We start from the raw sequence: 27,812 nt of genomic DNA, 5'->3' as shown, positions 1-27,812 counted from the left end.
TTACCGAAGGCACGCTCCCGTCTCATACTTTATTCTGAGCATGCGTGGGTTTCTAAGCATACACACGAACGTGTTTCTCGTCGTAAACCAGCCCAAGGAGAAACACGACGAGGAAATTGAGACTCCCGACGAGGAAAAAGAGAACTTGTTCTCTTTTTTTCTCGTCGAGTTCCACAACAGTTTTCTCGACGAAAAACATACACATGACCGTTTTCCTCTGCAAAAAAGCTCTGCCACCCAGTTTCTTGATGGATTCTGTCGAGGAAAACGGTCGTGTGTACGAGGCCGATGGCTGGAAAAACAGCAAAGTGGTTGGGCTAGAAGTAAATCAGCAGCACAAAGTGAAAAAATGCTGGACATAAAGTAAAAGCTTCTGGCAAAGAGCAGAGTGAGAAAGTGATTGGTCTAGTCAGATGGGCAAAGGTAGCCCTTGGCACCTGTTAGTTGATTTTTATACTCTGGCTGCGTGGAATACATTTCATATGAATACACAGTGCTGGCACTTCAATTGTCCGTTGGGTTAAATTTGAAAGTCAGGTGAATTGCTCATTCATAATACTTTAGGAAATGTTTAAAATAGTAGTAGTGTGAAATGTGCTACCAATGTAAGATGGAAGTAAGAAATATCTATCTGCAGCAGCTAACATTTCTTATAGACATTTAAAATTGTAACTTCACTAAATTAAAATAAACACTTGCATATATGTACATTTTCTTTAATAAAAATAATTTGCAAAATAATACCTGTTTATATGTCTCTGTGTGATGTTATAAATCACGATGTTGGAATTATAGTTTCAGTACTTTAGTCGTTTTTTTAAATGAAAATCCAGCAGACAGAAACAGAGCCCTGCAATGTTCTACTGTTAATTGTATAACTCAGGTAGCCAAGGAGAGTTTATTTCATTAGGACTACATAAATATCATAATGCAACTTGAATTGCCTACTTAAAAGGAAGGTAGATCACAATTACAAGCAATTGGCATTGAACTTATATAAACCTGAAGATATGTTGAAACAAACAAAGCAGGAAGGTTCAACTTTTTTTATATAGTTTGGTGTCATTTAAGGCTTTGCTGTATATTTGATCGTAATTGATTGGGACTGTATTAAGTATTACTGTATTTATCGGCGTATAACACGCACCCTAACTTTAAGAGGGAAGTTTCAGGAAAAAAACTTTCCACGGCCCCCTGCGTCTAACACGCAGGCACAGTTTACCCTCTATTTTCAGGGTAAAAAAGTGAGTGTTATACACCAATAAATACAGTAATTTATCAAACTTAAGCTCCAAAGGCAGGCAGTGCCCTGATCAGGAGTTCAGCAGTAAATGATTGCAGTCATGCATTACCTTCAAAAATCAAACATATGTCAACACACATAAACTGCCTACATAGGTTAGGCCAACTGTTCAAAAATGTAGACATTGCCATTTGTTTTGGGGCGTGCTGTGGCCATTGGCGTGAACAAAAAAAAAGTAGCAATCAGCAAGAACAGTCCATCCAACTTTTCCCTGAGCAGGGAAGGACTGTTGTCCTTTGTTTCCACTGGGACTGGAAGTGAGTGAAATCCTACACACTAGAGAACTTCTTGACTTCTTCCATCTATGTTCAAGAGAAAAATATTAGATTGGGTACCACCTAACATTATACTACCCAAAAGAGTAATTGATTAGATAACAAAACTGCAATTGATCAATATTGTAATAGCTCAGACTGTCCTTACTAATCTTTTTCAGAGTACGTTAAAACGAAGAGGAAGCCGAGAGATGTACAAAGATAAGAAGACCCCAAGCCAGGTATTTACATTCTGGGATTTTACAATTATAAAATATAACTAAAATACTTTTTTTTATTTTATGTTACCATAAAAAATTAGTCAGTTGTTTGGGAAAAGTGGACACAATAACTTAAAGCGGAGGTCCGGTAAAAAAAAAAAAACTAAAAGTCAGCAGCTGCTAACACTGTAGCTGCTGACTTTTAATAAGGACACCTACCTGTCCTTGTCGCCAGCGATGTCGGCCCCCGCCGAGGCCGATCCTCGATCCTGGCAGCTTCAGGCACCGCCATCCACAGTAAGGGAAACAGGCTGTGAAGCCGTGCGGCTTCACTGCCCGTATCCTTCTGCGCGAGCAGTGCGGTGCTTTGTGAAGGGGCCAGCTGCTTTCTGGGATACACACAGTTCCCAGAATGCAGCGCGCCCCATTCACAAGAAGAAACCAAGTGTAGGAGGAGGAAGAGAATCCACCATTTTTATTTATTTTTGGAGGAAAGTTATTTTTCAGGGTGGAACTCCGCCACTCCACCGACGCGTTTCGCATCAAATAGTGCATCGTCTGGGGTCAGACGATGCACTATTTTGCACTATTTGATGTGAAACGTGTCGGGAGACTCCACCGCTGCCACTTTGTACATTTGAAAGCGCTGATCACTTTTTATAATGTAAGTGTTTTTACCTACATTAAACATTGGTACCTTTCAGTATTACGCTTTGTGCCTTTCTCTTCTTCTCCTACATCTCTACATATTGGTTTAAATTTTGGCCCACATTGGGTACCCCTGGAAGCGACCTTTTTCCTGATTCGATCTCTGGGTTCCTCTATGGTTGACGTGCGAGACGTCTCAGTGAGCATTGCAGCCGATAATCCAGGCCTGAGAGTGGTTTATACCCTGCTTTACTGACCCTCTGGGCATATGTCTATTAGGGTACAGTATCTCGGGTAAGCCTTCCTTTCAATGATCGGTGGTGGATTTCTTCACTGCACTTCATTCCGAGGCATTGGGACTATTATCACCAATTTTCATCATATTGGACCTTTTTTTTCACATACTTTTATTTAGATTTTATAAATACACCATCCAGTGTCTATACATATACATCACTTTTTTGGTTGATATATTGTCATCATAATTTTTTCACCATTTGTTTGATGCACTGTTTATTCATTCTTTCATTGGGTGATCTATTAATTTTATGCGCTACACTTTTTATGTTTGTCTTGTATTCCACCATTGTCCATTGGTAGTGTGAGCTGCTTACTATTGATAGCGCGGAATTTTCTGTTTTCTGTTTCCAATAAAGGTGGCAAAGTCTGACGCATATAGGGATTTTGTGATCAAGTTGAATTTCTTTAGCATTGTGGCAGAGATATCATTTGGAAATTGAAAAAGGGATGTTAATTCAGTGTTTTCTAGATTTTACTTTACTTCCCAGACATCCACACAGGCCAGTAATGTGCAGCAACAATATTTTATGGTTGCAGTTCGCTCCATTAACTTTCCAAATGTGTACATATTTGTTTCTTGTCTTGAAAAAAGTTAATAAAAAAATGTATTTGTGTATTTTCTATTATACAGGAAGACAGTGCCGATTTAAAATGTCAGCTTCAGTTTTCAAAAGAGGAAGCAGCACTGATGCGTAAAAAAATGGCCAAACTTGGAAAAGAGAAGGATGATCTAGAGCAGGAATTGGAGAAATACAAGTCAGTCTATGGAGATGTAGAAAGTCCTCTACCAACAGGAGAGACTGGGGGCCCACCCAGCACTAGAGAAGCTGAGTTAAAACTGCGTCTTAAGTTGGTTGAAGAGGAAGCTAATATCCTTGGAAGAAAAATAGTTGAGTTAGAGGTGGAAAACAGGGGCATTAAAGCAGAAATGGAAGACCTCAGGTGCCAGTATGAAAAAGAATTTCTAAGCAGGGAGTACATTTCAAGCATTCCTACCTCACCATATGGTGATTCCATGGAATCTGCCACAGAGCTACGACGCCACCTCCAGTTTGTGGAAGAGGAAGCAGAGCTGCTGAGGAGATCCATATCTGAGATAGAGGATCACAATAAACAGCTTACAACTGAGCTGAACAGATTCAAGTTTGGTCCTGTGCAGGACCTTGTCTGGATTGATGACAACTCTTCCAAATGCAATGGGTCAATACAGGAGGAGCTAAAGACGGCCCGTATTCAGATAAGTGAGCTTAGTTCTAAAGTATTGAAACTTCAGTATGAAAACCGAGTTTTACTATCGAATGTTCAGCGTTATGATCTGGTGTCACACCTGGGAATGCGAACAGCGAGCCCACGTGATAGTGATGCAGAAAGTGATGCAGGGAAAAAGGAAAGTGACAGCGAAGAGGGACGTTATGCTCAACCAAAGAGAGAAGGTCCTATTGGCGGAGAGAGCGACTCAGAAGATGCCTACGAGAAGACCTCAGGCTTTGAAAGTGCAAAACCCTCTGAGGCTGGTGAAACGTATTGTGCAGAATTGGTTAAACTGAGAGAAGATGCACACTATTTTATGAACATGAAAAGTGAAGCAGAACGTCTAGGAAAGATCGTAGATCGCCTAATTACAGACACAGATAGCTTGATCTATGACGCCAAATTGCAGATGGCAAGCAGTTCTGTGGAGGAAGTATTAAAGGGCTGTCCAGACAGAGGAGACACCTCTGGGTCAGAAGTTTTAAGCAGCATCAATACAAAAATGAAAGTATTCAGGAAAGAGTTGCATAGCTTTCTAGAAACGGTTGAGCACACGGGGGAAGGTCTAAAAGAGCATGCCGAAGACCTGTCCCCAATGCCACATCTCACAGAATCATCTAGTTTCTTGTCCAACCTGACTTCTGCTTCTCGAGATTCTCCAATTGGAAATCTTGGAAAAGAACTCGTAACTGACTTTCAGGTAATTAGTATTGCTTATTTGGTTGAGTTTCTGCTTCTTTATGCCATTAACAAACAAGCACTCTTTTTTCCCCCAACTAAATTATTGATCTAGATTGTATACATTCAACTGCAGTTTATAAGCATCCATTTGTTGGCGACTAGTAATTTATGCTTTAAGTATCTCAGCTTTAATGATTTTTTAAATTATATTTGCCAGTATTGTGGTGAAGATATCCAAAATTTTTTAGTAGTGCATGTTCATATCAAATGGAACATTTTAACATTTTACAATGGGGAAGAAATTTGGTACGCTGCTGCTTTCATGGCCTGCACGCTTGTTGTTGGTATGACATATGCACCTCTCATTGCATGCGCGCCTCATAACCAGTGTCTGCATTCTTTTTTTCCCCCTTTTTTTTTCTCTTGCTTTCCAGATTTTTCAGCCCATCATTTTGCTCATACTCTTTTTGGTTTTGTTTTCATCACTGTCTTATGCCACCATATTTAAGTTAGTCTTCCTCTTCACGCTTTTCTTTGTCTTGTAGTTTTCCGTCTACCTTACCCATTTTTGTTTTGTTTTCGTTTGTATGTCTGTTTGTGTTTTTTGGATTTTGGTTTTTGTTTTTTTTTCTTTTTACCTCCCTATCCCTTGTCTTCTTTTTATTTGTGTTTATATACTACCCATGCACCTAGCAGTCCAAGCTGAGGGAACAAATGGAATGGCAACCGCACCATGAGCATGAAGAAGATTCCCATCGTCTCCTTGTAAATGACGAATCACATCGCAGAGCAGATGGGGACAGTAAGCACTACAGGCCAGGAGACAAGGGCGGTTTCAGTCTAGAGGTTAGCAATGTTGCATAACTTATTACAACTAGATGTTCATAGACACTATTTGTGTTTCTAGGTATAGGGTATAGGGGTTGTATAATACTTCAAAACCATATGCCAGCACTAAGCTTGATTCCATTGAACAGATTTGCTATCACACTGGCCTTAGATATGGAAACAAATACAAAATTATTTCAGTTTATGTTTTTTTAATAAATATGTAATTTGACCTAAAGTGCTTTTGTAGTATAGTGTGCACAATTACAAAACCAGTGCAGCAGATTTTTAAAATGTAAAGTTTGTATAGTAATAATATAGTATGAAAAATAAAACGTATCAAATGGGATTTGTGTGTTGAAAAAGTAAGAACCGCAATACAGTGGAACCTTGGTTTATGAGTAACGCGGTTAACAAGCATTTTGAAAGACGAGCAACTTTTTAAAAAAAATTCTGACTCAGTTTGCAAGTGTTGTCTCGCAAAACAAGCAGAATTCAAGCTAATGGGGTGTGCAGTACCACATTTGGCAAGAGGTGTGGGGGCGCTGGTGACACTCGGAACGGTTCAGAGCAGTTCAGAAATACTCAGAATCACTCTTCCGAGTGATTTCCATACTCCATTCCTGAGCCTTTCCGAGGGTTCCCGAGGTCAGCCGAGGTGTCCCCGAGCATTTCCGAGGCTCTCTGGCGCCCCCACACCTCTGGCCACATGTGGTATTGCATGCCATTCAAGTAAAATGTAAAGGGAAAAAATATGTGCACTACCCAAAAACAAAAATAAGTGTAACAAAGAATGAACCCTGAACGGGAGTGAAGCAGCTACACAAGAATGTGACAAAACTCAGACAAATGTGGATGGTAATGTAGTGCTACTTGTGAGCCAAAAGGCAATGGCTGTATACACCTAATGGGGTGTGACCATATATTGTGACACAAAGGATGTAATGGCAAAAATTGCACCACAACAAAATCTGAAATTCAAATCAATAAAGTGAACAATATAAACAAAAATATAATATAGTGTCCATAAAAAATAAAACGATGAAGATGTCATAAGATGCTGAGGAACTTCCCAACAGAAATCTTCAAATATGAGGTGGAATACATATGCGCTTACCGCAACCGTTGGACCCAAATGTCGTACGACAGTGGATCGATCAAGCTTGGAATGTCCCACAAAGATGTCACCGGACGTCCAGAAAGAAATGGAGTCTGCCTCCTAGGCAGTCAGATGTCGTCAACCCAGGAAAGGGCAGGAAGACCAGATGTTCATCAGCTACCGACTACTCCAATACTGAAGATCCTAGTAAACCGTGGGTATGGCAATCATAAAAGATCCTCCAAGCATCCAAACACAATCTGGTTCAGGTAAGTGAAAAACCTGGCATGGGTACTGGAAACCAACTGGAGAGGGCTCAAAAAAAACTTATCTTCCACAAATTCATGTAAAGAGGAGAAAAAAAAATGGGGGCTCCAATGGTGTAGGTCATAAGAGGTTTTAATGAAAAAAACAATATACATAATAAAATATAAAAAAAGGTAATCATAATTCATGAGTATTAAAAGCAATATGGGGAGCAAAATGCATGGTCCAAATGGCCATGAACATCTGGTCTTCCTGCCCTTTCCTGGGTTGACGACATCTGACTGCCTGGGAGACAGACTCCATTTCCTTCTGGACTTCCGGTGACATCTCTGTGGGACATTCCAAGCTTGATTGATTCACTGTCGTACGACATTTGGGTCCAACGGTTGCGGTGCAATTTTTGCCATTACATCCTTTGTGTCACAATATATGGTCACACCTCATTAGGTGTATACAGCCATTGCCTTTTGGCTCACACGTAGCACTACATTACCATGCCATTGAAGTCAATACAGAACAAATTATTTTAGTTTCCATTGACTTCTATGGGGAAACTCGCTTTGATATGCGAGTGCTTTGGATTACAAGCATTCTCCTGGAATAGATTATGCTCGTAATCCAAGGTTCCACTGTATACTAATAATATTAATAATGTCTGTGAATAAATACAAATATTTCACACGTATATAATGTGAGATATTATTTACGAAATTCTAACATACAGTGCCTTGAAAAGGTATTCACAACTCTTGAAATTTTCCACATTTTGTCATGGTACAACCAAAAACGTAAATTTATTTTATATGGATTTTATGTGATAGACAAACACAAATTGACACATAATTGTGAAGTGGAAGAAAATAAAAAATATATATAATTTTTTTACAAATAAATATCTGAAAAGTGTGGCGTGCAATTGTATTCAGCCCCCTTTACTCTGATACACCTAACTAAAATGTAGTGGCACCAATTGCCTTCAGAAGTCGCCTATTTAGTAAATCAAGTCAGCCTGTGTGTAATTTAATCTCTGTATAAATACAGCTGTTCTGTGAAGCTCTCAGAGGTTTGTTAGAGAATCTTAGTGAACAAACAGCATCATGCAGACCAAGAAACACGCCAAACAGGTCAGTGATAAAGTTATGGAGAAGTATTAAGCAGGGTTAGGTTATAAAAAAGTATCCCAAACTTTGAACATCTCACGCAGCACTGTTCAGTCCATCATCCGAAAATGGAAAGAGTATGACACAACTGAAAACCTACCAAGACATGGTTGTCCACCTAAACTGACAGGCCAGACAAGGAAAGCATTAATAAGAGAAGCAGCCAAGCAGCCCATGGTAACTCTGGAGGAGCTTCAGAGATCCACAGCTCAGGTGGGATAATCTGTCCACAGGACAACTATTAGTTGTGCACTCCACAAATCTGGCCTTTATGGAAGAATTGCCAGTAGAAAGCCATTATTGAATGAAAGCCATACTGTTTGCAGTTTGCGATAAGCCATGTGGGGGACAAAGCAAACATGTGGAAGAAGGTACTATGGTCAGATGAGATCAAAATTGAACTTTTTGACCTAAAGGCAAAACACTATGTGTAGCAAAAACTAATACTTCACACTGAAACATGGTGGTGGCAGCATCGTGTTGTAGGGATGCTTTTCTTCAGCAGGGAAAGGGAAGCTGGTCAGAGTTGATGGGAAGGTGGATGGAGCCACATATAGGGCACTCTTAGAAGAAAACCTGTTATGCCGTGTACACACGATCGGAAATTCCGACAACAAATGTTCGATTTGAGCTTTTTTTTGGAAATTTCCGATCGTGTGTGGGCTCCATCAGACATTTGCTGTCAGAATTTCTGACAAGAAAAATTTGAGCTGGTTCTCAATTTTTCCAACAGCAAAAGTTATTGTCGGAAATTCCGATCGTCTGTATGCAATTCCGATGCACAAAAATCCTACGCATGCTCGGAATCAATTTGACGCATGCTCGGAATCATTGAACTTAATTTTTATCGACTCATCGTAGTGTTGTACGTCACTGCTTTCTTGACGTTCGGAATTTCCGACAACATTTGTGTGACTGTGTGTATGCAAGACAAGTTTGAGCCAAAATTACGTCGGTTTTGTTGTTGGAATTTCCGATCGTGTGTACGCGGCATTAGAGTCTGCAAAAGACTTGAAACTGGGGCAGAGGTTCACCTTCCAGCAGGAAAACGACCCTAAACATACAGTCAGAGCTACAATGGAATGGTTTAGATCAAAGCAAATTTATGTGTTAGAAGTCAAAGTCCAGGGCTAAATCCAATTAAGAATCTGTGGCAAGACTTGAAAATTGCTGTTCACAGATACTCTCCATCCAATCTGACAGAGCTTGAGCTATTTTGCAAAGAAGAATGGGCAAAAATATCACTATCTAGATGTGCAAAGCTGGTAGAGACATCCCCAAAAAGAATTGCAGCTGTAATTGCAGTGAAAGGTGGTTCTACAAAGTATTGACTCAGTTGGGACTGAATATAAATGCACACCACACTTTTCACATATTTATTTGTAAAAAAAAAAAATTGAAAATTATTTTCCTTCCACTTCACAATTATGTGCCACTTTGTGTTGGTCTAACTCTATCACATAAAATTCCAATAAAATAAGTTTACATTTTTGGATGTCCTCTCCTGGGTCTCCCGCTTTGCTGCCACTGTCATCCTCACAGCAGGGCTGGGGGAAGAGCTGCAGATCTGGCCGGAGGGAAGCATCCCAGCACACAAGAAGCTTCACCATTTCCTTTTTTTTGTAATGCAATGAAGGTGCATTGCTTTGGTGTATTGTGAGTGGCCATTAAAAATAAATGGCACTGCATTAACACCTGCATGGAGTGGTACCATGTAATGCAGCAACGTGCACATTGCCACAACACAAAAGTGTGTAATCAGCCTTAAAGGGGTTGTAAAGGGAATTTTTTTTTTCATAATAAGCATCCTTTACCTGCAGACATTCCTCTTTTCACTTCCTCATTGTTCGTTTTTGCTCAGAAGTTGCTCTATTTCTTCTCTGTTCTGTTCACTTCCTGCTTGTCTGATTTTACTGACCACCGTGATGGGAGGCTTTACTGCGGTGGTCAGTGACGTGCTCTCCCCCTCCTGGGAACTACATCTGTGCGGCAGGATGCTCTCTACGTGTCAGGCCCCGTACACACGGCCGAGGAACTCGACGTGCCAAACACATCGAGTTCCTCGGCGAGTTCAGCCCTGAAGCCGCCGAGTTCTCCCATAGAACAACGAGAAAATAGAGAACATGTTCTCTATTTTCTCGACGAGTTCCTCGGCGGCTCCATCGGGCCGAAAGTGTACACACGACAGAGTTTCTCGGCAGAATCCGGCTCTGACCGAGTTTCTCGCTGAATTCTGCCGAGAAACTCTGTCGTGTGTACGGGGCCTCAGAGACTTCAAGGAGGTGTGAGTTACTGGGTGTGCCGCAATTCATACTGGGAAATCTAGTTCTTACATGAACGAGCGATGCAAACCAGGAAGTGAATGAGAGAACAGAATTTAATAGGTATTTACTCATTTTTTTAACAGAATCATTACACTATTCTGTCTGTCTACCTTGCAGACATTAATTTTAGGCAAAAACATTTTTTCCTTTACAACTCCTTTAAAGTGATACTAAAGTCTTGTTTTGTTTTTTTCCATCTAAAAATAACAAACATGTTATACTTACCTTCTCTGTGCAGTGGTTTTGATCCTCCTCTGATCCTCCTTCTCGGGTCCCTCACCGGCGCTCCTGGCCCCACCCTCATGCTCAGTGTCCTCACAGCAATTCGCTTGGTATGGGGGCACCTAAGCCGAGCCACTGCTCTGTGTGTCCATTCAGACCCAGAGCCTCAACTCAGCCCCCGTTCCCTCTCTCTCATCATTGGCTCACTGACTTTTATTGACAGCAGTGTGAGCCAATGGCGCCCACTGTGTGTCTCAGCCAATCAGGAGAGTGAGTCCCGGACAGCTGAGTTTCTTGTGCAACATCGCTGGATGGAGCTGGGGCTCAGGTGAGTATTAGGGGGGCTGAGGCATACAGAAGGTTTTTTTATCCTAATGCAAAGAATGCATTAAGATAAAAAACCTTCTGCCTTTACAACCACATAATGAGTACCTAGGAGGCTTGTATAACAGAATTTCTTTGATAAGCAGAAAAAAATTCTAAGTTGCAAATAACTATTTACCGTACTTTACACTAATATTTAATTTGAAGCTTTGTCTTATTGAAGACACTTTTTATGTTCTATCAAACAACTTCTGTATACAAGCCCTGAATATTTTGGGTTTGCTTTGAGAAAAACTGATTTTTAGTGTCTTATTTATATAACACTTACGTTTTGCTTCTTTCTGTATCCAGCTCAGCAATCACGTGTCGCCTGAAAAGAATCCAACACTACATGAACTGCAGGCTATTCTTGAACAGGAAAGGATACTTCACCAAGAGGAACATGAAAAGGTGACAGACAGGCTCGTCCAGGTATTATGTGCCCTTAATCCATAACCTTTCACAGGGCCAGACACCGCTTACTGTTTAAAGAAAGACGACAATCTAATGCAGGGCAGACGTCTAAGAATTCCTTCAGTTTAGTTTCGCTTGACATTTAGCAGTTGTACATCATTATCAACTGTCTGACCCCTGATTCTACCCCAAGATGGAACATTAGTTCCTATTTCAAAGAGATGTGCAGTGACAGCTGGTGGTGTTCATGGCCTGTGTCCAGCCCCGCACTTACCCCATCTAGGTTCCAGGCGGGCAGCGCTCCTGTGGGCAGGCGTCTCCTCCTCCTCTGCATCACGGCAGCTTCCGCCGTGCGTCTCCTCCCTCCTCTTCTTAGGCGTCCAATAGGATCACCTGTCCTTTCAGCTAATCTGGTGACGGGTCTCAGGACCCACTTCCTGATTGGCCAGAAGGAGGATCAGTGTGAATATTCATTCACTATTGTCACACAACTGGGTGGGCTTTGAATACTATTAGAGCCTCTGTCTCTAATCACTTGCTTCAAAAAGAAACAACCCCCCCCCCTTATTGGAATCCATGTGCCGGCGCCCTGCATGTAGATTAGGGGGCCGGACGCATGGATGGGGGGCAGCGCCTGTGCAACCCCTAATGGACGGGCCACCACTGGGGGTGTGTTAAAGTGATATTAAACCCAAATCCAAAATATATTGCAGCTTACCAGTCATTAGATGTGGTGGATTCATCAGTTTTATTTTTTAGGCTTTTTTCCCCCTCTATTTTTTACCTGTTGATCTGGCCACTCGCTCACTCCACTCAGGATGGAGGAGCACAAGGGTACCTTTGGACATCAGCATTGTCTGGGGAGAGGGGAGCGTTAGATGTGCTAGCAGATTTAGATATACAAACAAATGAAGCCAAATTTCAGCTCACACTGCAGTTACACAAGCAGCTATAGCAATGTTTTTTTCTGTTGGGATAGAGATTTTAGATAAATAAATAAAATAAAATCATTGTAAGCACTCCTGTCAGTGGTAAATGGGTTGTTTCAGCACTCTAACTGCTAAATTTGCAGGAGAGCTTGTTCTGTTGAAAAACTACAGGCTGGTTTACCAGATTTACAATAAAGGAAAGAAAGCCTAAGAAAAAAAAAACTAGCCCAGCCATCACATCTAAGAATTTGAAAGCTGTAATATAATAAATATTTTTGTATTGAATATATCTTTGTGCATCATTAAAGTGTTACTAAACCCAAGACACTGCATCCACTATATCTGGTCTCCCACAGTACACAGAACATGGAAATGCAAATATTTTAGTAAATATGACCCGCTAAATACATTTTCTCATCAGCAGTATATAGCAGTCATGTGTTTTGTATCAGTGTCTAGTTAAAGCTTGTAGGAGGAGTTTTTATTCTGCACTGACTGTCCCATCAGTATGCAGGACCCCTGACCCTCTATCTGGTGCTGATTGGCCCTGGGCTGGTCACATGCACTCTCCCAGGAAAAAAAGAAACTCTAGCAATACACACCAAACTGAGCATGTGCAGCCTATCCCCTGGCTCTGTATTATCAGGAAATATATTGGGGACAGTGAAAGAAGGAAAGGATCAGAGAAAACAATATCAAACTGCCTTTTTACACAATGCAGATGATTATCCCCTTAGGTTCCACAGTGAGTATAACAAGCTTTACTGTATATACAGACTGATTTTACTGTTGTGGGTTTAGTAACACTTTAAACTGGGAATCTAGGAGTATGTTCTACTTTTAAAGTAAAATCGGAATATTAGTTTCAAGCAAAGCTCTAGAGAAGGGAAGGTTTTTCTTCTCAGGAAGTGAGGGGAAATCTCCTTCAGTGGTACAAAGAAAAGAATGGAAATCCGACAGATGTTTTAAAGTACCATATTTGCTGGTGTATAAGACGACGGGGCGTATAAGACGACCCCCTAATTTTTCCAGCTAAAATCTTGGTTTTGGGATATATTCGCCGTATAAGACGACCCCCTTGCCTCGCTGTGCCATTGCATGCCTCACTGTACTGTGCAATTACATGCCTCACTGTACTGTGCCATTACATGCCTCACTGTACTGTGCCATTACATGCCTCACTGTACTGTGCCATTGCATATCTCACTGTGCCATTGCATATCTCACTGTGCCATTGCATACCTCACTGTGCCATTACACCCCTCACCTCGACGATCCCTTACCTTATCCCTGACATGCAGAGTCTCAGTCAGATTGCAGGCGTCCATTGTTCAAAAGCCGCGCCTCCTTCTCGTGCTGTTCCGTGATAGGCGGAACACTTAGTTTCCCAGCAGTGCCTGTGTTCAGTGTTACGCTTATCACGGAAGGCCTCTCGTCCGAGGATGAGAAGACATCCGTGATAGGCGGAACACTGAACAGAGGCGCTGCTGGGAAACTGAGTGTTCCGCCTATCACGGAAAAGCACGAGGAGGAACTTTTGAACAATGGTCGCCCGCTGTGCATACAGGTACCGGCATATAAGACGAACCCGACTTTTGAGGGAAATTTTTAAGTACAAAAGGTCGTCTTATACGCCGGAAAATATGGTAGATCTAAACTCTAAATTAATGACATTTTATATGCTAAGCAGCTAAAGCATGGTGTAACATAAACAATTGCCATTTTTACAAAATGAAATGCATATAACAAAACTGCTGTTATCCTCCAGATGCTTCTTGTCTTTATACATACTGTATGCTCCATCGGCAGCTGCACATTATTGCTTAGAGTGGGCTTCATGACGATGACAACATTGGAACAAGCATGCACATCAGCACTCCCCTTCTAATATGTATTGGGAGCTTGTTGTTAGAAGACAGTTATCACCCTGTAAAAGCTGCTCTCTTTGTTCGAAATTATTTGTTTACAGTGCCTTGAAAAAGTATTCACACCACTTGAAAATTTTCCAAATTTTCTCATGTTACAACCCAAAACGTAAATTTATTTTACTGGGATTTTATGTCATAGACCAACACAAAGTGGAACATAATTGTGAAGTGGAAGGAAAATGATAAATGGTTTTCAATATTTTAATATAAATATTTATTTAATATAAATATGTGAAAAGTGTGGCGTGCATTTGTATTCAGCCCCCTTTTCTCTGATACCCCTATCTAAAATCTAGTGGAACCAATTGCCTTCAGAAGTCACCTAATTAGTAACTAGAGTCCACCTGTGTGTAATTTAATCTCAGTATAAATACAGATGTTCTGTGAAGCCCGCAGAGTTTGCAGAGAACCTTAGTGAACAAACAGCATCATGAAGGCCAAGGAATACACCAGACAGGTCAGGGATAAAGTTGTGGAGAAGTTTAAAGCAGGGTTAGGTTTTAAAAAAATATCCCAAGTTTTAAACATCTCACAGGACACTGTTCAAATCATGCTCAGAATCATGTCGCAAATACTCAATGCTTTCGACGTGAACGTAACCTACGCCCAACCCCATTCACGTACGCTTACGCAAACGACGTAAAATACGAGGGCTGTTCCGTCGTCCATACCTTGCATGGGCTGTGCCTTCTTTTTGGTGGTTTATCTTTTTTAAAAAGTAAAGTGGTGGTTTATCTTTAAGCCGGCGTATGTCTTACGTAAACGGCGTAGCTTACTGCAACGGGCGTACGTATGTTCATGAATCGGCGTATCTTGCTCATTTACATATTCAATGCGTAAATCAACGTACACGCCCCTAGCGGCCAGCGTAAATAGGCAGCCAAGATACGACAGCGTAGGAGACTTACGTCTGTCGTATCTTGCCCAAATTCAGGCGTATCTGGTTTCCAGAATACGCCTAAAGACACAACGGCGCGCATTCGGACTTACGACGGTGTATCTACTGATACGCCAGCGTAAGTTTACGTGAATCTGGCTATATGTGTGGCAGACGGCTAACATGACACATCACCCTGAACACACAATCCAGCATCATGTTGTGCGGATGCTTTCCTTCAGCAGGGACAGGGAAGCTGGTCATAGTTGATGGGAAGGTGAATGGAGCCAAATACAGGGCAATCTTAGAAGAAAACCTGTTATGCCTCGTACACACGATTGTGATTCCCAAAGAATGTCAGAATTCCGGCCAAGAAAAGATTGAGAGCAGGATCGTGTTCGTCTGTATGCAATTACAACGCGCAAAAAAAACGCATGCTCAGAATCAAGCAGAAGAGCCAAACTGCCTATTGAACTTCATTGATCTCAGGTCATCGTACGTGTTGTACGTCACCGCGTTCTTGATGTTCGGAATTTCAGACAAGATTAGGGTGACCGTGTGTACGGAAGACACATTTCACCCGTTTTCCTGCTGAAGAAAAAAACGTGGTTTTCTTGTCGGAAATCGCGATCGTGTGTACGAGGCATTAGGGTCTGCAAAAGACTGGAGAATGGGACGGAGATTGACCTTCCAGCAGGAAAACGACCCTAAACATACAGCCAGAGCTACAATGGAATGGTTTAGATCAAAGCATATTCATGTGTTAGAATGGCCCAGTCAAAGTCTAGACCTAAATCCAATTGAGAATCTGTGGCAAGACTTGAAAATTGCTGTTCACAGACACTCTCCATCCAATCTGACAGAGCTTAAACTATTTTTCAAAGAAGAATGGGCAGCAAAAATATCACTATCTAGATGTGCAAAGCTGGTAGAGACATCCCCAAAAAGAATTGCAGCTGTAATTGCAGCGAAAGGTGGTTCTACAAAGTATTGACTGAATTGGGGCTGAATACAAATGCACGCCACACTTTTCACATGTTTATTTGTGAAAAAAAAATTAAAATGATTTTCCTTCCACTTCCACAATTATGTGCCACTTTGTGTTGGTCTATCACATAAAATCCCCAAAAAATACATTTACGTTTTTGGTTGTAACATGAAAAAAGGTGGAAAATTTAAAGGGGTATGAATATACAGGCACCCTTTTGCTATCAGACTAATTTTTTTATTTTTTTATACTCCATATGCACATTTTTTGTGTTACTACCTAAAACCCCAGAACAAAATGTATTCCCTGAACGCAGAGAGCCTATAGAATAATTCTGATGCTTGGTAAGAAAATGTTCGTTCATCACAAGGATAACTACTTTTACGGTGAATGCCCTGCAGAAGTGTAAATTGAAGCCTCACAAAGTGACTTTGCCATAAAAGGTCACATCAATTTTTTTAACAGTCTTGCTATCATGCCAGACCTTGTGGTGATCGCCCTATTTGCTAATGCCTCTGAATGCAGAATGCTTCAGTAGTTCTGCAAGGTACCTCTCTGTGGGGTTGCTTTACTAAAACTGGAGAGTGCAAAACTTGGTACAGCTCTCCAGAGAAACCAACTAGCTTGCAGACTTTAAGTTGAAGTTAGAAGCCGATTGGTTTCTATGCAGAGCTACACCAGATTTTGCGCTCTACCGTTTTAGTAAATCAACCCCTGTGTCCTTGAGCTGAGGCTGTCACATGAAGCACATTATACAGCTGATTCAGATGTTCCATTCTCGCAATGTGGGTCATTGTCAGCCTGGGTTCATTGAGGCTGTCAGCACCATTCCTTCCCTGGATGCATTTTTACACAGGGAGTGAGTCAAGTCTGCATAAATTAATCTTGCTCTGTGATGACAACTCTCAACTTTTGTAAGAACAATTCCCTGTTTTTTTATTATTGTTAATAATTTATGTTAGATCATTGTTGTCTGAACTAAGTACACAGCCCCTAATCCTGATTCTATCCTAATGAATTCTTCACTCCTTGGGACCATGGTTGCCTCCTTCGAGGCAGTGACATACGCTCTTTATGCCGATCACATAAATACATGGAATTACATACATGGAATTTTTTTGTTAGAATGGGTTTTCTCTCCATCTTTTTATGCAGGATCCTTTAACCAGTTGGGTCCTCAACTTATGAAAGTCTTTGTGCTGGACCTTTCTTGCAGATTAGAATACCTGGCCCTGAGTTTAGATATGGTCCTGTCTGGGGACTTCCTGCCTCGGGACAAGTCCCTCAACTCTCATGCTGTTATACCTGAAGGGTTCCACATGTACTGGATCTTTAAGGCTGGCTCCACCCAGCAGTGATGACAAGGGTCAAGGGGCATAGTAGCCATCTTAGAGAGAGCACATGTAGGAAGCAGATAAGATCTACTGTCCTGAGATGCATGTTGCAGTGTACAGATGACCTGAAATAAACATCCATTGTTCCAGACCAGAGTCTTGTGTCTCTCACAACACAGAGGTTACAACACATGCCAAGGCCTTTCGGCCCAGAAAAAAACCCTCACTCTGTGCCTGCATGAGGGCCTTGGGCCCATGGTTGCCTCCTTCGAGGTAGTGACATCATTTCTTTATGCTAATTACATAAATACATGGAATATGGAATATTTTCAAAATTTTTAATAGGAACCTATAAAAATAAATATTCAGATCTGCTAACAAATTAAAGTGCATCTCCAAAATGTTGAAGGCTTGTATAGAGAAAAAGGTTGTAGTCCTGAAATGGTTAACACATACTGTGCTACAAGTTGTTACGTTCTCTGAACTTGTAAAGGTCTGGGCCTTCTTCTATAGATTGGGATAGGAAATGGTATATTGAAGGAAACAGACAGTGATGGCTCTAAGTACAGTGCAGATTAGCAGTAATTATCTAGTTAAGTACTTCCCAGATGAAGAGATTAGGTAATTTCTATGCAAATGATCACTTATTATCAGCTCATGATAGATTTGGGCGACGTATGCTGGGCTCCAGTACTGAGCTGTATGAAAAATCAGTATTAGACATGAAATATTTATCAACTGCTGCAGGGTGTTGTTGACCCATTTTTGTGTATTTTTTTTTCATGTTCACTTTTAAATAATACGTAAGGGAAAACATAGTGGGAATCTGCGATCATAAAGCTGTAATAACACTATTTAAAGTGGTTGTAAACCTCAGACATAAAATATGAACTATGCATACTCATCTATAGTGTGTATGCGTCTGCTTCCTCGCTCTTTGCTGGACCTTTCTTGCAGATTATAATACCTGGCCCTGAGTTAAGACATGGCCCTGTTTGGGATCTTGGGATGTGTACAATCACATCCATCATGTGATGTAAATAAAGAGGCGGTTGCCAGGCGATCGGCTCTCCTCTCACACGTAAGTAGTCAGTGAGGAGAAGAGAGCGAATCTCTACAGCCGGCTGGTGATCAGTGAGTATGAGCTGTTTTTTACACACTGATCACCAGCCTAGTGTCCCCACACAATGTCCCCAAAATAGTGTCCCCAAAACACTGTCCCCACACATGTCCATACACAGTAAAAACACCTGCCCCCCACATATGTGACAGTAAAATCATATGTCCCAATGATCATCTGCACACATCTGTCCGTGATCAATTGCGCACATCTGTACATAATCATCGGCTTACATCTGTCCGTGATCTCACAAACCAATTATTATACACTTGACAGGATTATTTTTTACCAAAGACATGTAGCAGATGCATTTTGGCTTAAATTTATGCCCATATTCGATTTTATTGGACTTCTTTTAAAATAGAAAGAATAAAATTTTGTTTCTCGCAAAAAAAAAAAAAAACGGAGTCGTGAATAAATACCACCAAAAGAAAGCTCTATTTGTGTGAACAAAATTTTAGCGAGAGCGCTGAAAACTCAAAATTGGTCTTCGAAGGAAGGGGGTGAAAGTGCCCATTATTGATATGGTTAGACATTTGGCCAAGCACGCAGCCTTTAGAAGCATCTCACACAACTGCAAGAAAGCTATTACAAATGCACGCTAGGCTGCCATCCTAGCTCGTTCTTAGATAATGGTTTTACACCATGATCTTTTTTATGTAATGCCCCATACACAGGACCGGAATTTCCATTGGGGTAAACTTCAACAGATTTTTCTGACGGAATTCCGTTCAAGCCGTCTTGCATACACACTGTCACACCAAATTCCAAACGTCCAAAACGCGGTGACGTGCAACACTACAACGAGCTAAGAAAAATTAAGTTCAATGCTTCCGAGCATGTGTCGACTTAATTCTGAGCATTCATGTTTTTTTCTCGAACGGAATTTCTAAGTCCGTCGGAATTTCCGATGGGGCACACACACACGGAAATTCCCTTCATGTGTACAAGGCATAACACTTAATGCTGTACATTTACAACAATGCTTTGGTTTTTGGGGTTTGGCATGCTTTCCTACCATACAGCGATTGCTGCTCCTTATTGCATTTTGGACAAAAAATATGTCCAAATCTAGACCACACATGACACCTGGGAGGAAAATTAGGTAACATGTTAGACACAACGTAATGAGCATGCTGAGCATATTTCTTGATTTAATATAGTATCCAACCTGTTTTTGAGGTTTGAGTTTTTTTGTAATAATGTAAATGCATTTTCCTGTAAAGTCACATTTTGTGAATTGATCCAATTATATATTAACTGTCTAGTCATAAGCTGTGGTTCCTTTCATCTGGGTTTGATGTTGCTTAAGGACAAATTCATACCAATAGGTTTACAGTACAGCACATGCTTATTCTGGAAACCACTTCCTGCTATTGTCCACATTTTATTGATCACATATTCATTGAGGTTAAGCTGATAAAATTGTATTATATGGTATGTAATGATTATTCATGCTCATGCAATCAAATGTTTCTTATTACATAGCTGGAGGAGGAACATTTGAAAAACATTCGAAGAAAAGATTTGGAGGTTCAGGGTCTCACATTACAGAATAAACTGGAGGAGAAAACATGGGGCCAAGAAAAGTGTCTCTTACAGCAAGAACTAAGGAACTTCAAGCGAAATGTCTTTATGTTCTATGTGAAATTAAAATGGCTGCTAGCACATTGGCGCCAGTGCAAACGGGTGGAGGAAGAAGTAGGAGACGAATTGCGTCAGGTAATTGTTGTCATTGGTAAGATAATGCTGTGCTGTATCATATTTGTGTATGTGTATACAGTACACACATATATATATATATATATATATATATATATATATATATATATATACACACATACACACACACATACACACTATATTTTCAAATGTATTGGGACATCTGCCTTTACATGAAATTTAATGGCATCCCAGTCTTGGTCCGTAGGGTTCAATATTGAGTTGGCCCACCCTCTGCAGCTATAACAATTTGAACTCTTCTGGAAATGCTGTCCACAGGGTTTAGGAATGTGTCTATGGGAATGTTTGACCATTCTTCCAGAAGCGCATTAGTGAGGTCATTCACTGAAGGGAACAAGAAGGCCTGGCTCGCAGTCTCCATTCTAATTCATCGCAAAGGTGTTCTATCGGGTTGAGGTCAAGACTCTGTGCGAGCCAGTCAAGTTCCTCCACCCCAATCACTCATCCATGTCTTTATGGACCTTGTTTGTGCACTGGTGCACAGTCATGTTGGAACAGGAAGGGACCACCCCCAAACTGTTACCATGGAATTGGAAGCGTGAAACTGTCCAAAATGTTTTGGTATACTCATGCCTTAATAGTTCCCTTCACTCGAAGTAAGAAGCCAAGCCCAACCCCTAAAAAAACAACCCCGTATTTAAAGCTGCAAAGGGGGGGCCAACTCAATATTGAACCCTTACGGACAAAGACTGGGATACCATTAAAGTTCATGTGCATGTAAAGGCAGGTGTCCCAATACCTTTGGTAACATGTGTGTGTGTATATATACAGGTGTGTGTATATATATATATATATATATATATACTGTATGTATGTTTGTGTATATATATATATATATATATATATATATATATATATATATATATAAAACATATATTTATTCTGGTTCATTTTTATTTTTTAATACATAAATACAATGGCACGGATTCACAAAGCACTTACGCTGACGTATCTTGAGATACGCCGCGTAAGTGTAACTATGCGCCATCGTATCTGTGCGCCGTGCCCACAATCCGAGATACACCTAAAAATAGGCTTCCTACGACCGACGTAACTTGCCTACTCCGTCGTATCGTAGGCACATATTTACGCTGGGCGCATTTGCCGCTCCCATTCACATATGCAAATGAGGGAGATACGCCGGTTCACGGACGTAGTTGCGCCTGGTGCATAATATACGCGGTTTGCGTAAGTCGTATGTCCGGCGTAAAGTAAAGCCCCATATATGAGTCAAAAGTCATGCTAAGGTATGGACCAGGGAACACAGCCGTCGTATTTTACATCGTTTAGGTAGTACGTGAATAGGGCTGGGCGTAGGTTACGCTCACGTCGTAGGCAGTGATCCGTCGTATCTTAGGGAGTAGTTCCGATGTGATTCTGAGCATGCGCACAGGGATATGTCCACGGGACGGCGCATGCGCCATTCATTATTCGTATCTTTATGGCCCTCGGCCCATCATTTGCATGGGGTCACGCCTCATTTGCATGGCTCCCGCCCACTTCCACTTACGACGGCTTGGGAGGCAAGTGCATTGTGAATTCGGTGCTTGCCTCTCTGCCCTACGTCGGCGTAGCGTATATATTGGATACGCTACGCCAGCATAAATATGCGCCGATGTATGTGAATCCGGGCCAATGCCCTTTCCATATTGTGCTCTTTCACACTGGATCACAGTACAGAACTGACCTCTTGATATAATGTCTTAAATGTTCTTAAATGTTCAGTTCTACCCATCAGATTACCTCACCCCAACCTTAGCCACACTCATTATTGTCGTAGGTTTGTTTAAGCAATTCTGGATTCTTCTTTGGAATAAACTCAGAAACCACTAAGAGTGTGATGCCATGATACTCAGACTAAGACCAAGCCAAGAATGTTATGACTAAGGCCAGTGTTGTACAAGCTTACTATTTAAAGTGGAGGTTCACCCAAAAAGTAAATTTTTAACATTAGATTGAGGCTCGTTTTGTCAAGGGGAATCGGGTGTTTTTTTTTTAAAATCTAAGCAGTACTTACCGTTTTAGAGATAGATCTTCTCCGCCGCTTCCGGGTATGGGTTGCGGGACTGGGCGTTCCTATTTGATTGACAGGCTTCCAACAGGCTTCCGACGGTCGCATACATCGCGTCACGATTTTCCGAAAGTAGCCGAACGTCGGTGCGCAAGCGCCGTATAGAGCCGCACCGACGTTCGGCTTCTTTCGGCTACTCGTGACGCGATGTATGCGACCGTCGGAAGCCTGTCAATCAAATAGGAAAGCCCAGTCCCGAAGACCATACCCGGAACCGTCGGAGAAGATCTATCTCTAAAACGGTAAGTACTGCTTCGATTTAAAAAAAAACACCCGATTCCCCTTGACAAAATGAGCATCAGTCTAATGTTAAAAAAAAAAATTCGGGTGAACTCCCGCTTTAAGGTGGATAAATTATTATAAGGTTATGCTGAAAACTAGCTTTTATAATCATGCATGTATCTTTATATCATAAAATCTAACATTCTGCTAGCTAAGGTGGGTACTTTGTCAATGTAATTCTTTCATAAGTACATAATTGTGAATATACAATATGTATTCCAGCTAAACAAACGATTTTGTTTTTGCCATGAGTACAATATTCAAGTATTTTATTATTTACATTTTATGTATACTGGTGAATTTGTTAACTGATTGCAGATTGATCAACTAAATGCCCTTCCTGAGTTTGCTGGCCACCTTGACTTCAAAGAAAATGACCCTGACTTGGAGGAAGGGGAAGAAGATGAGGATGATGGAGTGTTTGCCTTAACAGACTATCCTCAACATTCCACAAGCGAGCACAGCAGAGACCTCAGCCCCCAGCTACAGACACCTGAACTACTCCAGCATCAGAAGCAGGTATTGTTAAGTTAAATGACTACAGGCAGATTCAAGCCATAACTTATTTGCAGAAAGGAATTAAATATAAAATACACACTGTATGTATACTATAAGTATGCAAATTTTCTTTTCTGTGCATAAATGTAAAACAATTCTTTTGGAATATAAAAACTAGAGATACATTTTCACATTCCATTAGTTGTTGTCCATGCCCCACACCTTTTCCTCTTGGTAAAGAGTAAAACCAGGAGGAAACCACTTCCTTATCCAATTGGTAGAGCAAAGGCTTCAATGAGCGATGGGGAGGGAGAAGCTGGCTCAGTCTCCCAGCAGTGCAGATGACAGGCCTGGCATCTGGATGAATCCCGACTGTAAAGTCGGGGTCTTTTCCCAGCCTGAACCGGCTGAGTGACGCCAGCCCACTGTCAACAAAAAATGTGTCACAGGAGTGCAGAACGAACATCACAACCCATGATCCATAGGAAAAGTAGGGCCAAAAAAAGCTTTGGACACACTTCTCCTTTTAAAGTGTGAGCCCTTACCTTTTAAAACAAACCATTCAGTTTAAAATAGAAATTAAAGGCGTTTGCGTGTGTGCCAAGTGATTCATGCTAATGACAAAGGAATGAAGCAGCAGACAAAAGTGTCACTTAGTGCTTAACTGAGACATGTACACACTATAGAGGGATATGCTTTGTTCATATTTCATGTCTGAGGTTTACAACCACTTTAAAGTGATTGTAAAGTCTCGTTTTTTTTAAGTTAAAAATAACAAACATGTTATACTTACTTTCTCTGTGCAGTTGGTTTTGCACAGAGCAACCCAGATCCTCCTCTTCTCGGGTCCCTTTTCGCTGCTCCTGGCCCTTCCCTTCTGTAGCGTGCCCCCACAGCAAGCAGCTTGCTATGGGGGCACCCAAGCCGAGCCATAGCTCCTGAGTCCATTCAGACAGAGCCGTGACCTGGCCCTGCCCCTTTCTCTTTTTGTTGGCCGACTGATTTTGATTGACAGCAGCGGGAGCCAATAGCACTAAGCTGCTGTCTCAGCCAATGAGAAGGGGAATCCCTGACAGACGGGACACTCCTGCAACATCGCTGTATCGAGATGGGGCTCAGGTAAGTATTAGGAGGGGGTGAGGGAGGCTGCTGCACATAGAAGGCTTTTTATCCTAATGCATAGAATGCATTTAAGATAAAAAAAACTTCTTTCTTTTTAACCACTTTAAGCAAAAATAATTCTAAATCATGGGAATTCCCATGTGAAAATACTACCTGTTTGCGAACTAACAGTTTAATGTATACCCAAGCGATATACAGTACATGTGTCTGCAGATAACCTCTAAAGTGATATTAAAGTACATTTCCCCCCTAAATCAAGTATTAGTAATATAACTTACTTATATTTAATGTTTTTTTTTTTTTCCTTTACATTTTCCCGTTGGAGCTACCTCTTTAAACCCTCCCTCGTACTTGCTTCTATATTATCGTTCTATGTGTGGCCCCCTGTGCTATCAGGACCTATTGAATCCCGTAGACGTCTCTACGTGCGTGCTCCACAGTGGCGGCCTGTCCACAGGGGGAGCCGACCAGGGCAGCCATCAGAACTTTTTGGGCCCCTTACGCAGCTTTAGGTCTTCTGACGAAGCGATGCAATGTCGCGAAACTAGTAGAGAGACTCCCCGTACCGTGACCCCAACACTCACCTGGATTCCCCATTTGGGGACTACAATTTCAGTGATCTGATCGGTTGTCACGATATGTGTATTGTTTTAATTGTCTTCAATGTTTGATGTTTTTATCTTTTTGATATTATATTAATAAATGTACCTATTTTGTTATATATCTGCTCCTTTCTGAGTTCATCTACTCATCCTGTACCGGAATAGTCCTCCTTGCCCGCCTCCTTCCTTTGGGTTCTCTTGGGTCATTGGGGTTCCCTGAGTCCTCTTGCTATCTAATTAGATTTTGGATGATGGTACTGTTTTAAATTTAATGTTATATAGTTTATTGAAGAGGCTAAAAATAATTTCACAGCTTTAGGTCTGGGCCCCTCCCAAGCCTGAACACTAACATTCCCCAGGGCTTGCCCATGGGCCATCCCACCAAATCTACACACCGGCTATCTCACCTATACCCACTCAGCCCCCCCCCCCCCAATCCTGTATATATGCCAGCCCCTCTCACACCTGGATATATGCCAGCCCCCCCCCCCCACACGCACCTGTATATATGTCAGTTCCCCCTACACCTGTATATATGTCAGCCCCCCCCAACTCAATGACACAGAGCAGCAGAAGCTGCAAGATCGTTTCTATAGTGCACAACACGGCTCCCCTTCACCCGCCCTGCCTTCTTCTGGCCCGGGTGGGCCCCAGGGCCCCTTACAGTTGTATCAGCTGTACCCCCTTAATGGTGGCCCTGGCACCGTCCCCATAATTCATGCGCCCGGCCCCTAATCTACATTCCAGAGTGCCGGACCCATGGTTTTTAATGGGAGGTTTTTTTTAAGCACATGATTAGAGCCTGAGGCTCTAATTGGCTTAAAAAATGGTGGGCTCTGGGCACAGAGCACTGCGCCCTGAGCGCACCCAGTCACTAATGTCTTCCTGTTTCTTCTCCCAGCCCATAAGGAAGCTGGTCACGAGACCCAATTGGCCGGGAGTCCTAAGACCCCATTGGCCGGAAGTCTGAAAACCCAAATGGCCCGAAGGAAACGGAGGGAAGGGGAGCCGTGACCTGGATGGAATAAGTGCTGATCGATCAGCAAGCGAACGAGCCGGCGACCGGGTTTGGAGTGATTGGAGGGGGTAGATGCCACCCCCTCCCCCTGAAAGATGGAGCACCAGCCACCACTGGTGATCCCGCTGAGATTACAACTGTACGTGCAGCTGTTCCGAGCTCCACACACACGCATAAGAGGGACACTTCTTGTCAGTCACTGCTGTGGAGGAGGCATGGCTTTTGCTCCGTGTTCTTCTTATGATGCCATTGTGTGCAGTACTCTGAACGACTGCATGTACAGTTGTAGTCTCCGCTAGAGCGCATGCAGGGGAGACTCCTTCAGGTCTCCCTAGGTCCCAGCAGTACAGGGGCCCACATAGATTGGCAATGTAGGAGTGCAGCTAGGGGGCAACTTAAAAGAGGTTGGGCCAGATTCACAAAGACTTACAATGGCGTATGTCCAGATACGCCGTCGTAAGTCCGAATGGCCGCCGTCGTATCTATGCGCTTGATTCATAGAATCAGTTACGCATAGATTTGGCCAAGATACGAGCGGCGTAAGTCTTCTACGCCGTCGTATCTTGGATGCATATTTACGCTGGCCGCTAGGTGGCGCTTCCGTTGATTTCCGCGTCAAATATGCAAATTAGCTAGATACGCCGATTCACGAACGTACGTGCACCCGTCGCATTTAGTTACGCCGTTTACGTAAGACATACGCTGGCGTAAAGATAAAGCAGGTCTCTAGGTGGTGCAGCCCATGCAAAGTATTGATGTCGGAACAAGCGTATCTTTTTACTTTGTTTGCGTAAGTCGGACGCCAAAAGGGCTGTGCGTAAGTTACATTCACGTCGTAGGCAGTGTTCGACGTATCTTAGGCATTCTATCCGATGCATGCGCACTGGGATATGTCAGCGGACGGCGCATGCGCCGTTCATTCAAAACGTCATTTACGCGGGGTTATGCTTTATTTACATAAAACACGCCCACCTCTTCACAATTTGAATTAGGCGCGCTTACGCCGGCACATTTACGCTACGCCGCCGTAACTTAGGACGCAAGTGCTTTGTGAATACAGCACTTGCCTCTCTAAGTTGCAGCGGCGTAGCGTAAATACGATACGCTACGCCTGCCCACACTTACGCCGCCCTACGTGAATCTAGGCCGTTGTTTTGTTTTTTTGGATACAGCACCATTCACATTAGTTATGTGTAATGGTGTTCATTCCTTTACCTACAGGGACTGCTTCTGCTAAAGATTTTTACCAGACACCGCTGCCTACAGGTAATCGGATACACACTATTGCACATTAGTTACATGTATGGTGCTGTAAACTAAAAAAAATAAATGCTGAACTTCAACATGCTGTGTAGTAGACACCACTGCATGGGTACATCTAACAGAAGCCCATGGTTGGCTTTTAAGGCTTATTGGCCCAGATTCTCGTAGAATCGCTCAAAACTGCGGCGGCGTAACGTATGTCATTTACGTTACGCCACCGCAAGTTTTACAGGCAAGTGCTTTATTCACAAAGAACTTGCCTGTAAAGTTGCGGCGGCGTAGCGTAAATCCCCCGGCGCAAGCCCACCTAATTCAAATGAGCCGGGTAGGGGGCGTGGAGCATTTAAATTAGGCGTGTTCCCGCGCCGAACGTACTGCGCATGCGCCTTCCCTAAAATTTCCCGACGTGCATTGCGCTAAATGACGTCGCAAGGACGTCATTGGTTTTGACGTAAATGGCGTCCAGCCCCATTCACATACGAGTTACGCAAACGACGTAAAATTTTCAAATTGCGACTCGGGAACGATGGCCATACTTAACATTGGATAGGCCACCTAGGGGGCATGTTTATCTTTACGCCGCGTATCTCTTACGGAAACGGCGTATCTTTACTGCGACGGGCAAGCGTACGTTCGTGAATCGGCGTAACGACTCATTTGCATATTCTACGCCGACCTCAATGGAAGCGCCACCTAGCGGCC

The 27,812-nt window shown here is 42.2% G+C and overlaps 1 protein-coding gene across 6 annotated transcripts in view; it reads left to right on the top strand.

The window, feature by feature from the left end:
- The window catches only part of MTCL1 (microtubule crosslinking factor 1), a 248,137-nt gene that overhangs the window by 158,034 nt on the left and 62,291 nt on the right, over nucleotides 1-27,812 (top strand). For 3 of the 6 annotated variants that reach the window (XM_040353970.1, XM_040353975.1, XM_040353974.1), the window contains exons 4-9: nucleotides 1,740-1,799; nucleotides 3,358-4,677; nucleotides 5,352-5,504; nucleotides 11,234-11,353; nucleotides 20,000-20,233; nucleotides 22,926-23,126. In XM_040353970.1, the coding sequence (XP_040209904.1) occupies nucleotides 1,740-1,799; nucleotides 3,358-4,677; nucleotides 5,352-5,504; nucleotides 11,234-11,353; nucleotides 20,000-20,233; nucleotides 22,926-23,126 (2,088 nt within the window). The remainder of the gene's footprint in view (nucleotides 1-1,739; nucleotides 1,800-3,357; nucleotides 4,678-5,351; nucleotides 5,505-11,233; nucleotides 11,354-19,999; nucleotides 20,234-22,925; nucleotides 23,127-27,812) is intronic. The other 3 variants (XM_040353972.1, XM_040353973.1, XM_040353976.1) reach the window with 3 other exon arrangements.

Source organism: Rana temporaria, chromosome 5, assembly GCF_905171775.1.
Source record: "Rana temporaria chromosome 5, aRanTem1.1, whole genome shotgun sequence".
In the NCBI taxonomy this organism is placed as follows: Eukaryota; Metazoa; Chordata; class Amphibia; order Anura; family Ranidae; genus Rana; species Rana temporaria.
The sequence above is the reverse complement of the archived record's forward strand: the minus strand, read 5'-3'. Positions and strand labels throughout refer to the sequence as shown.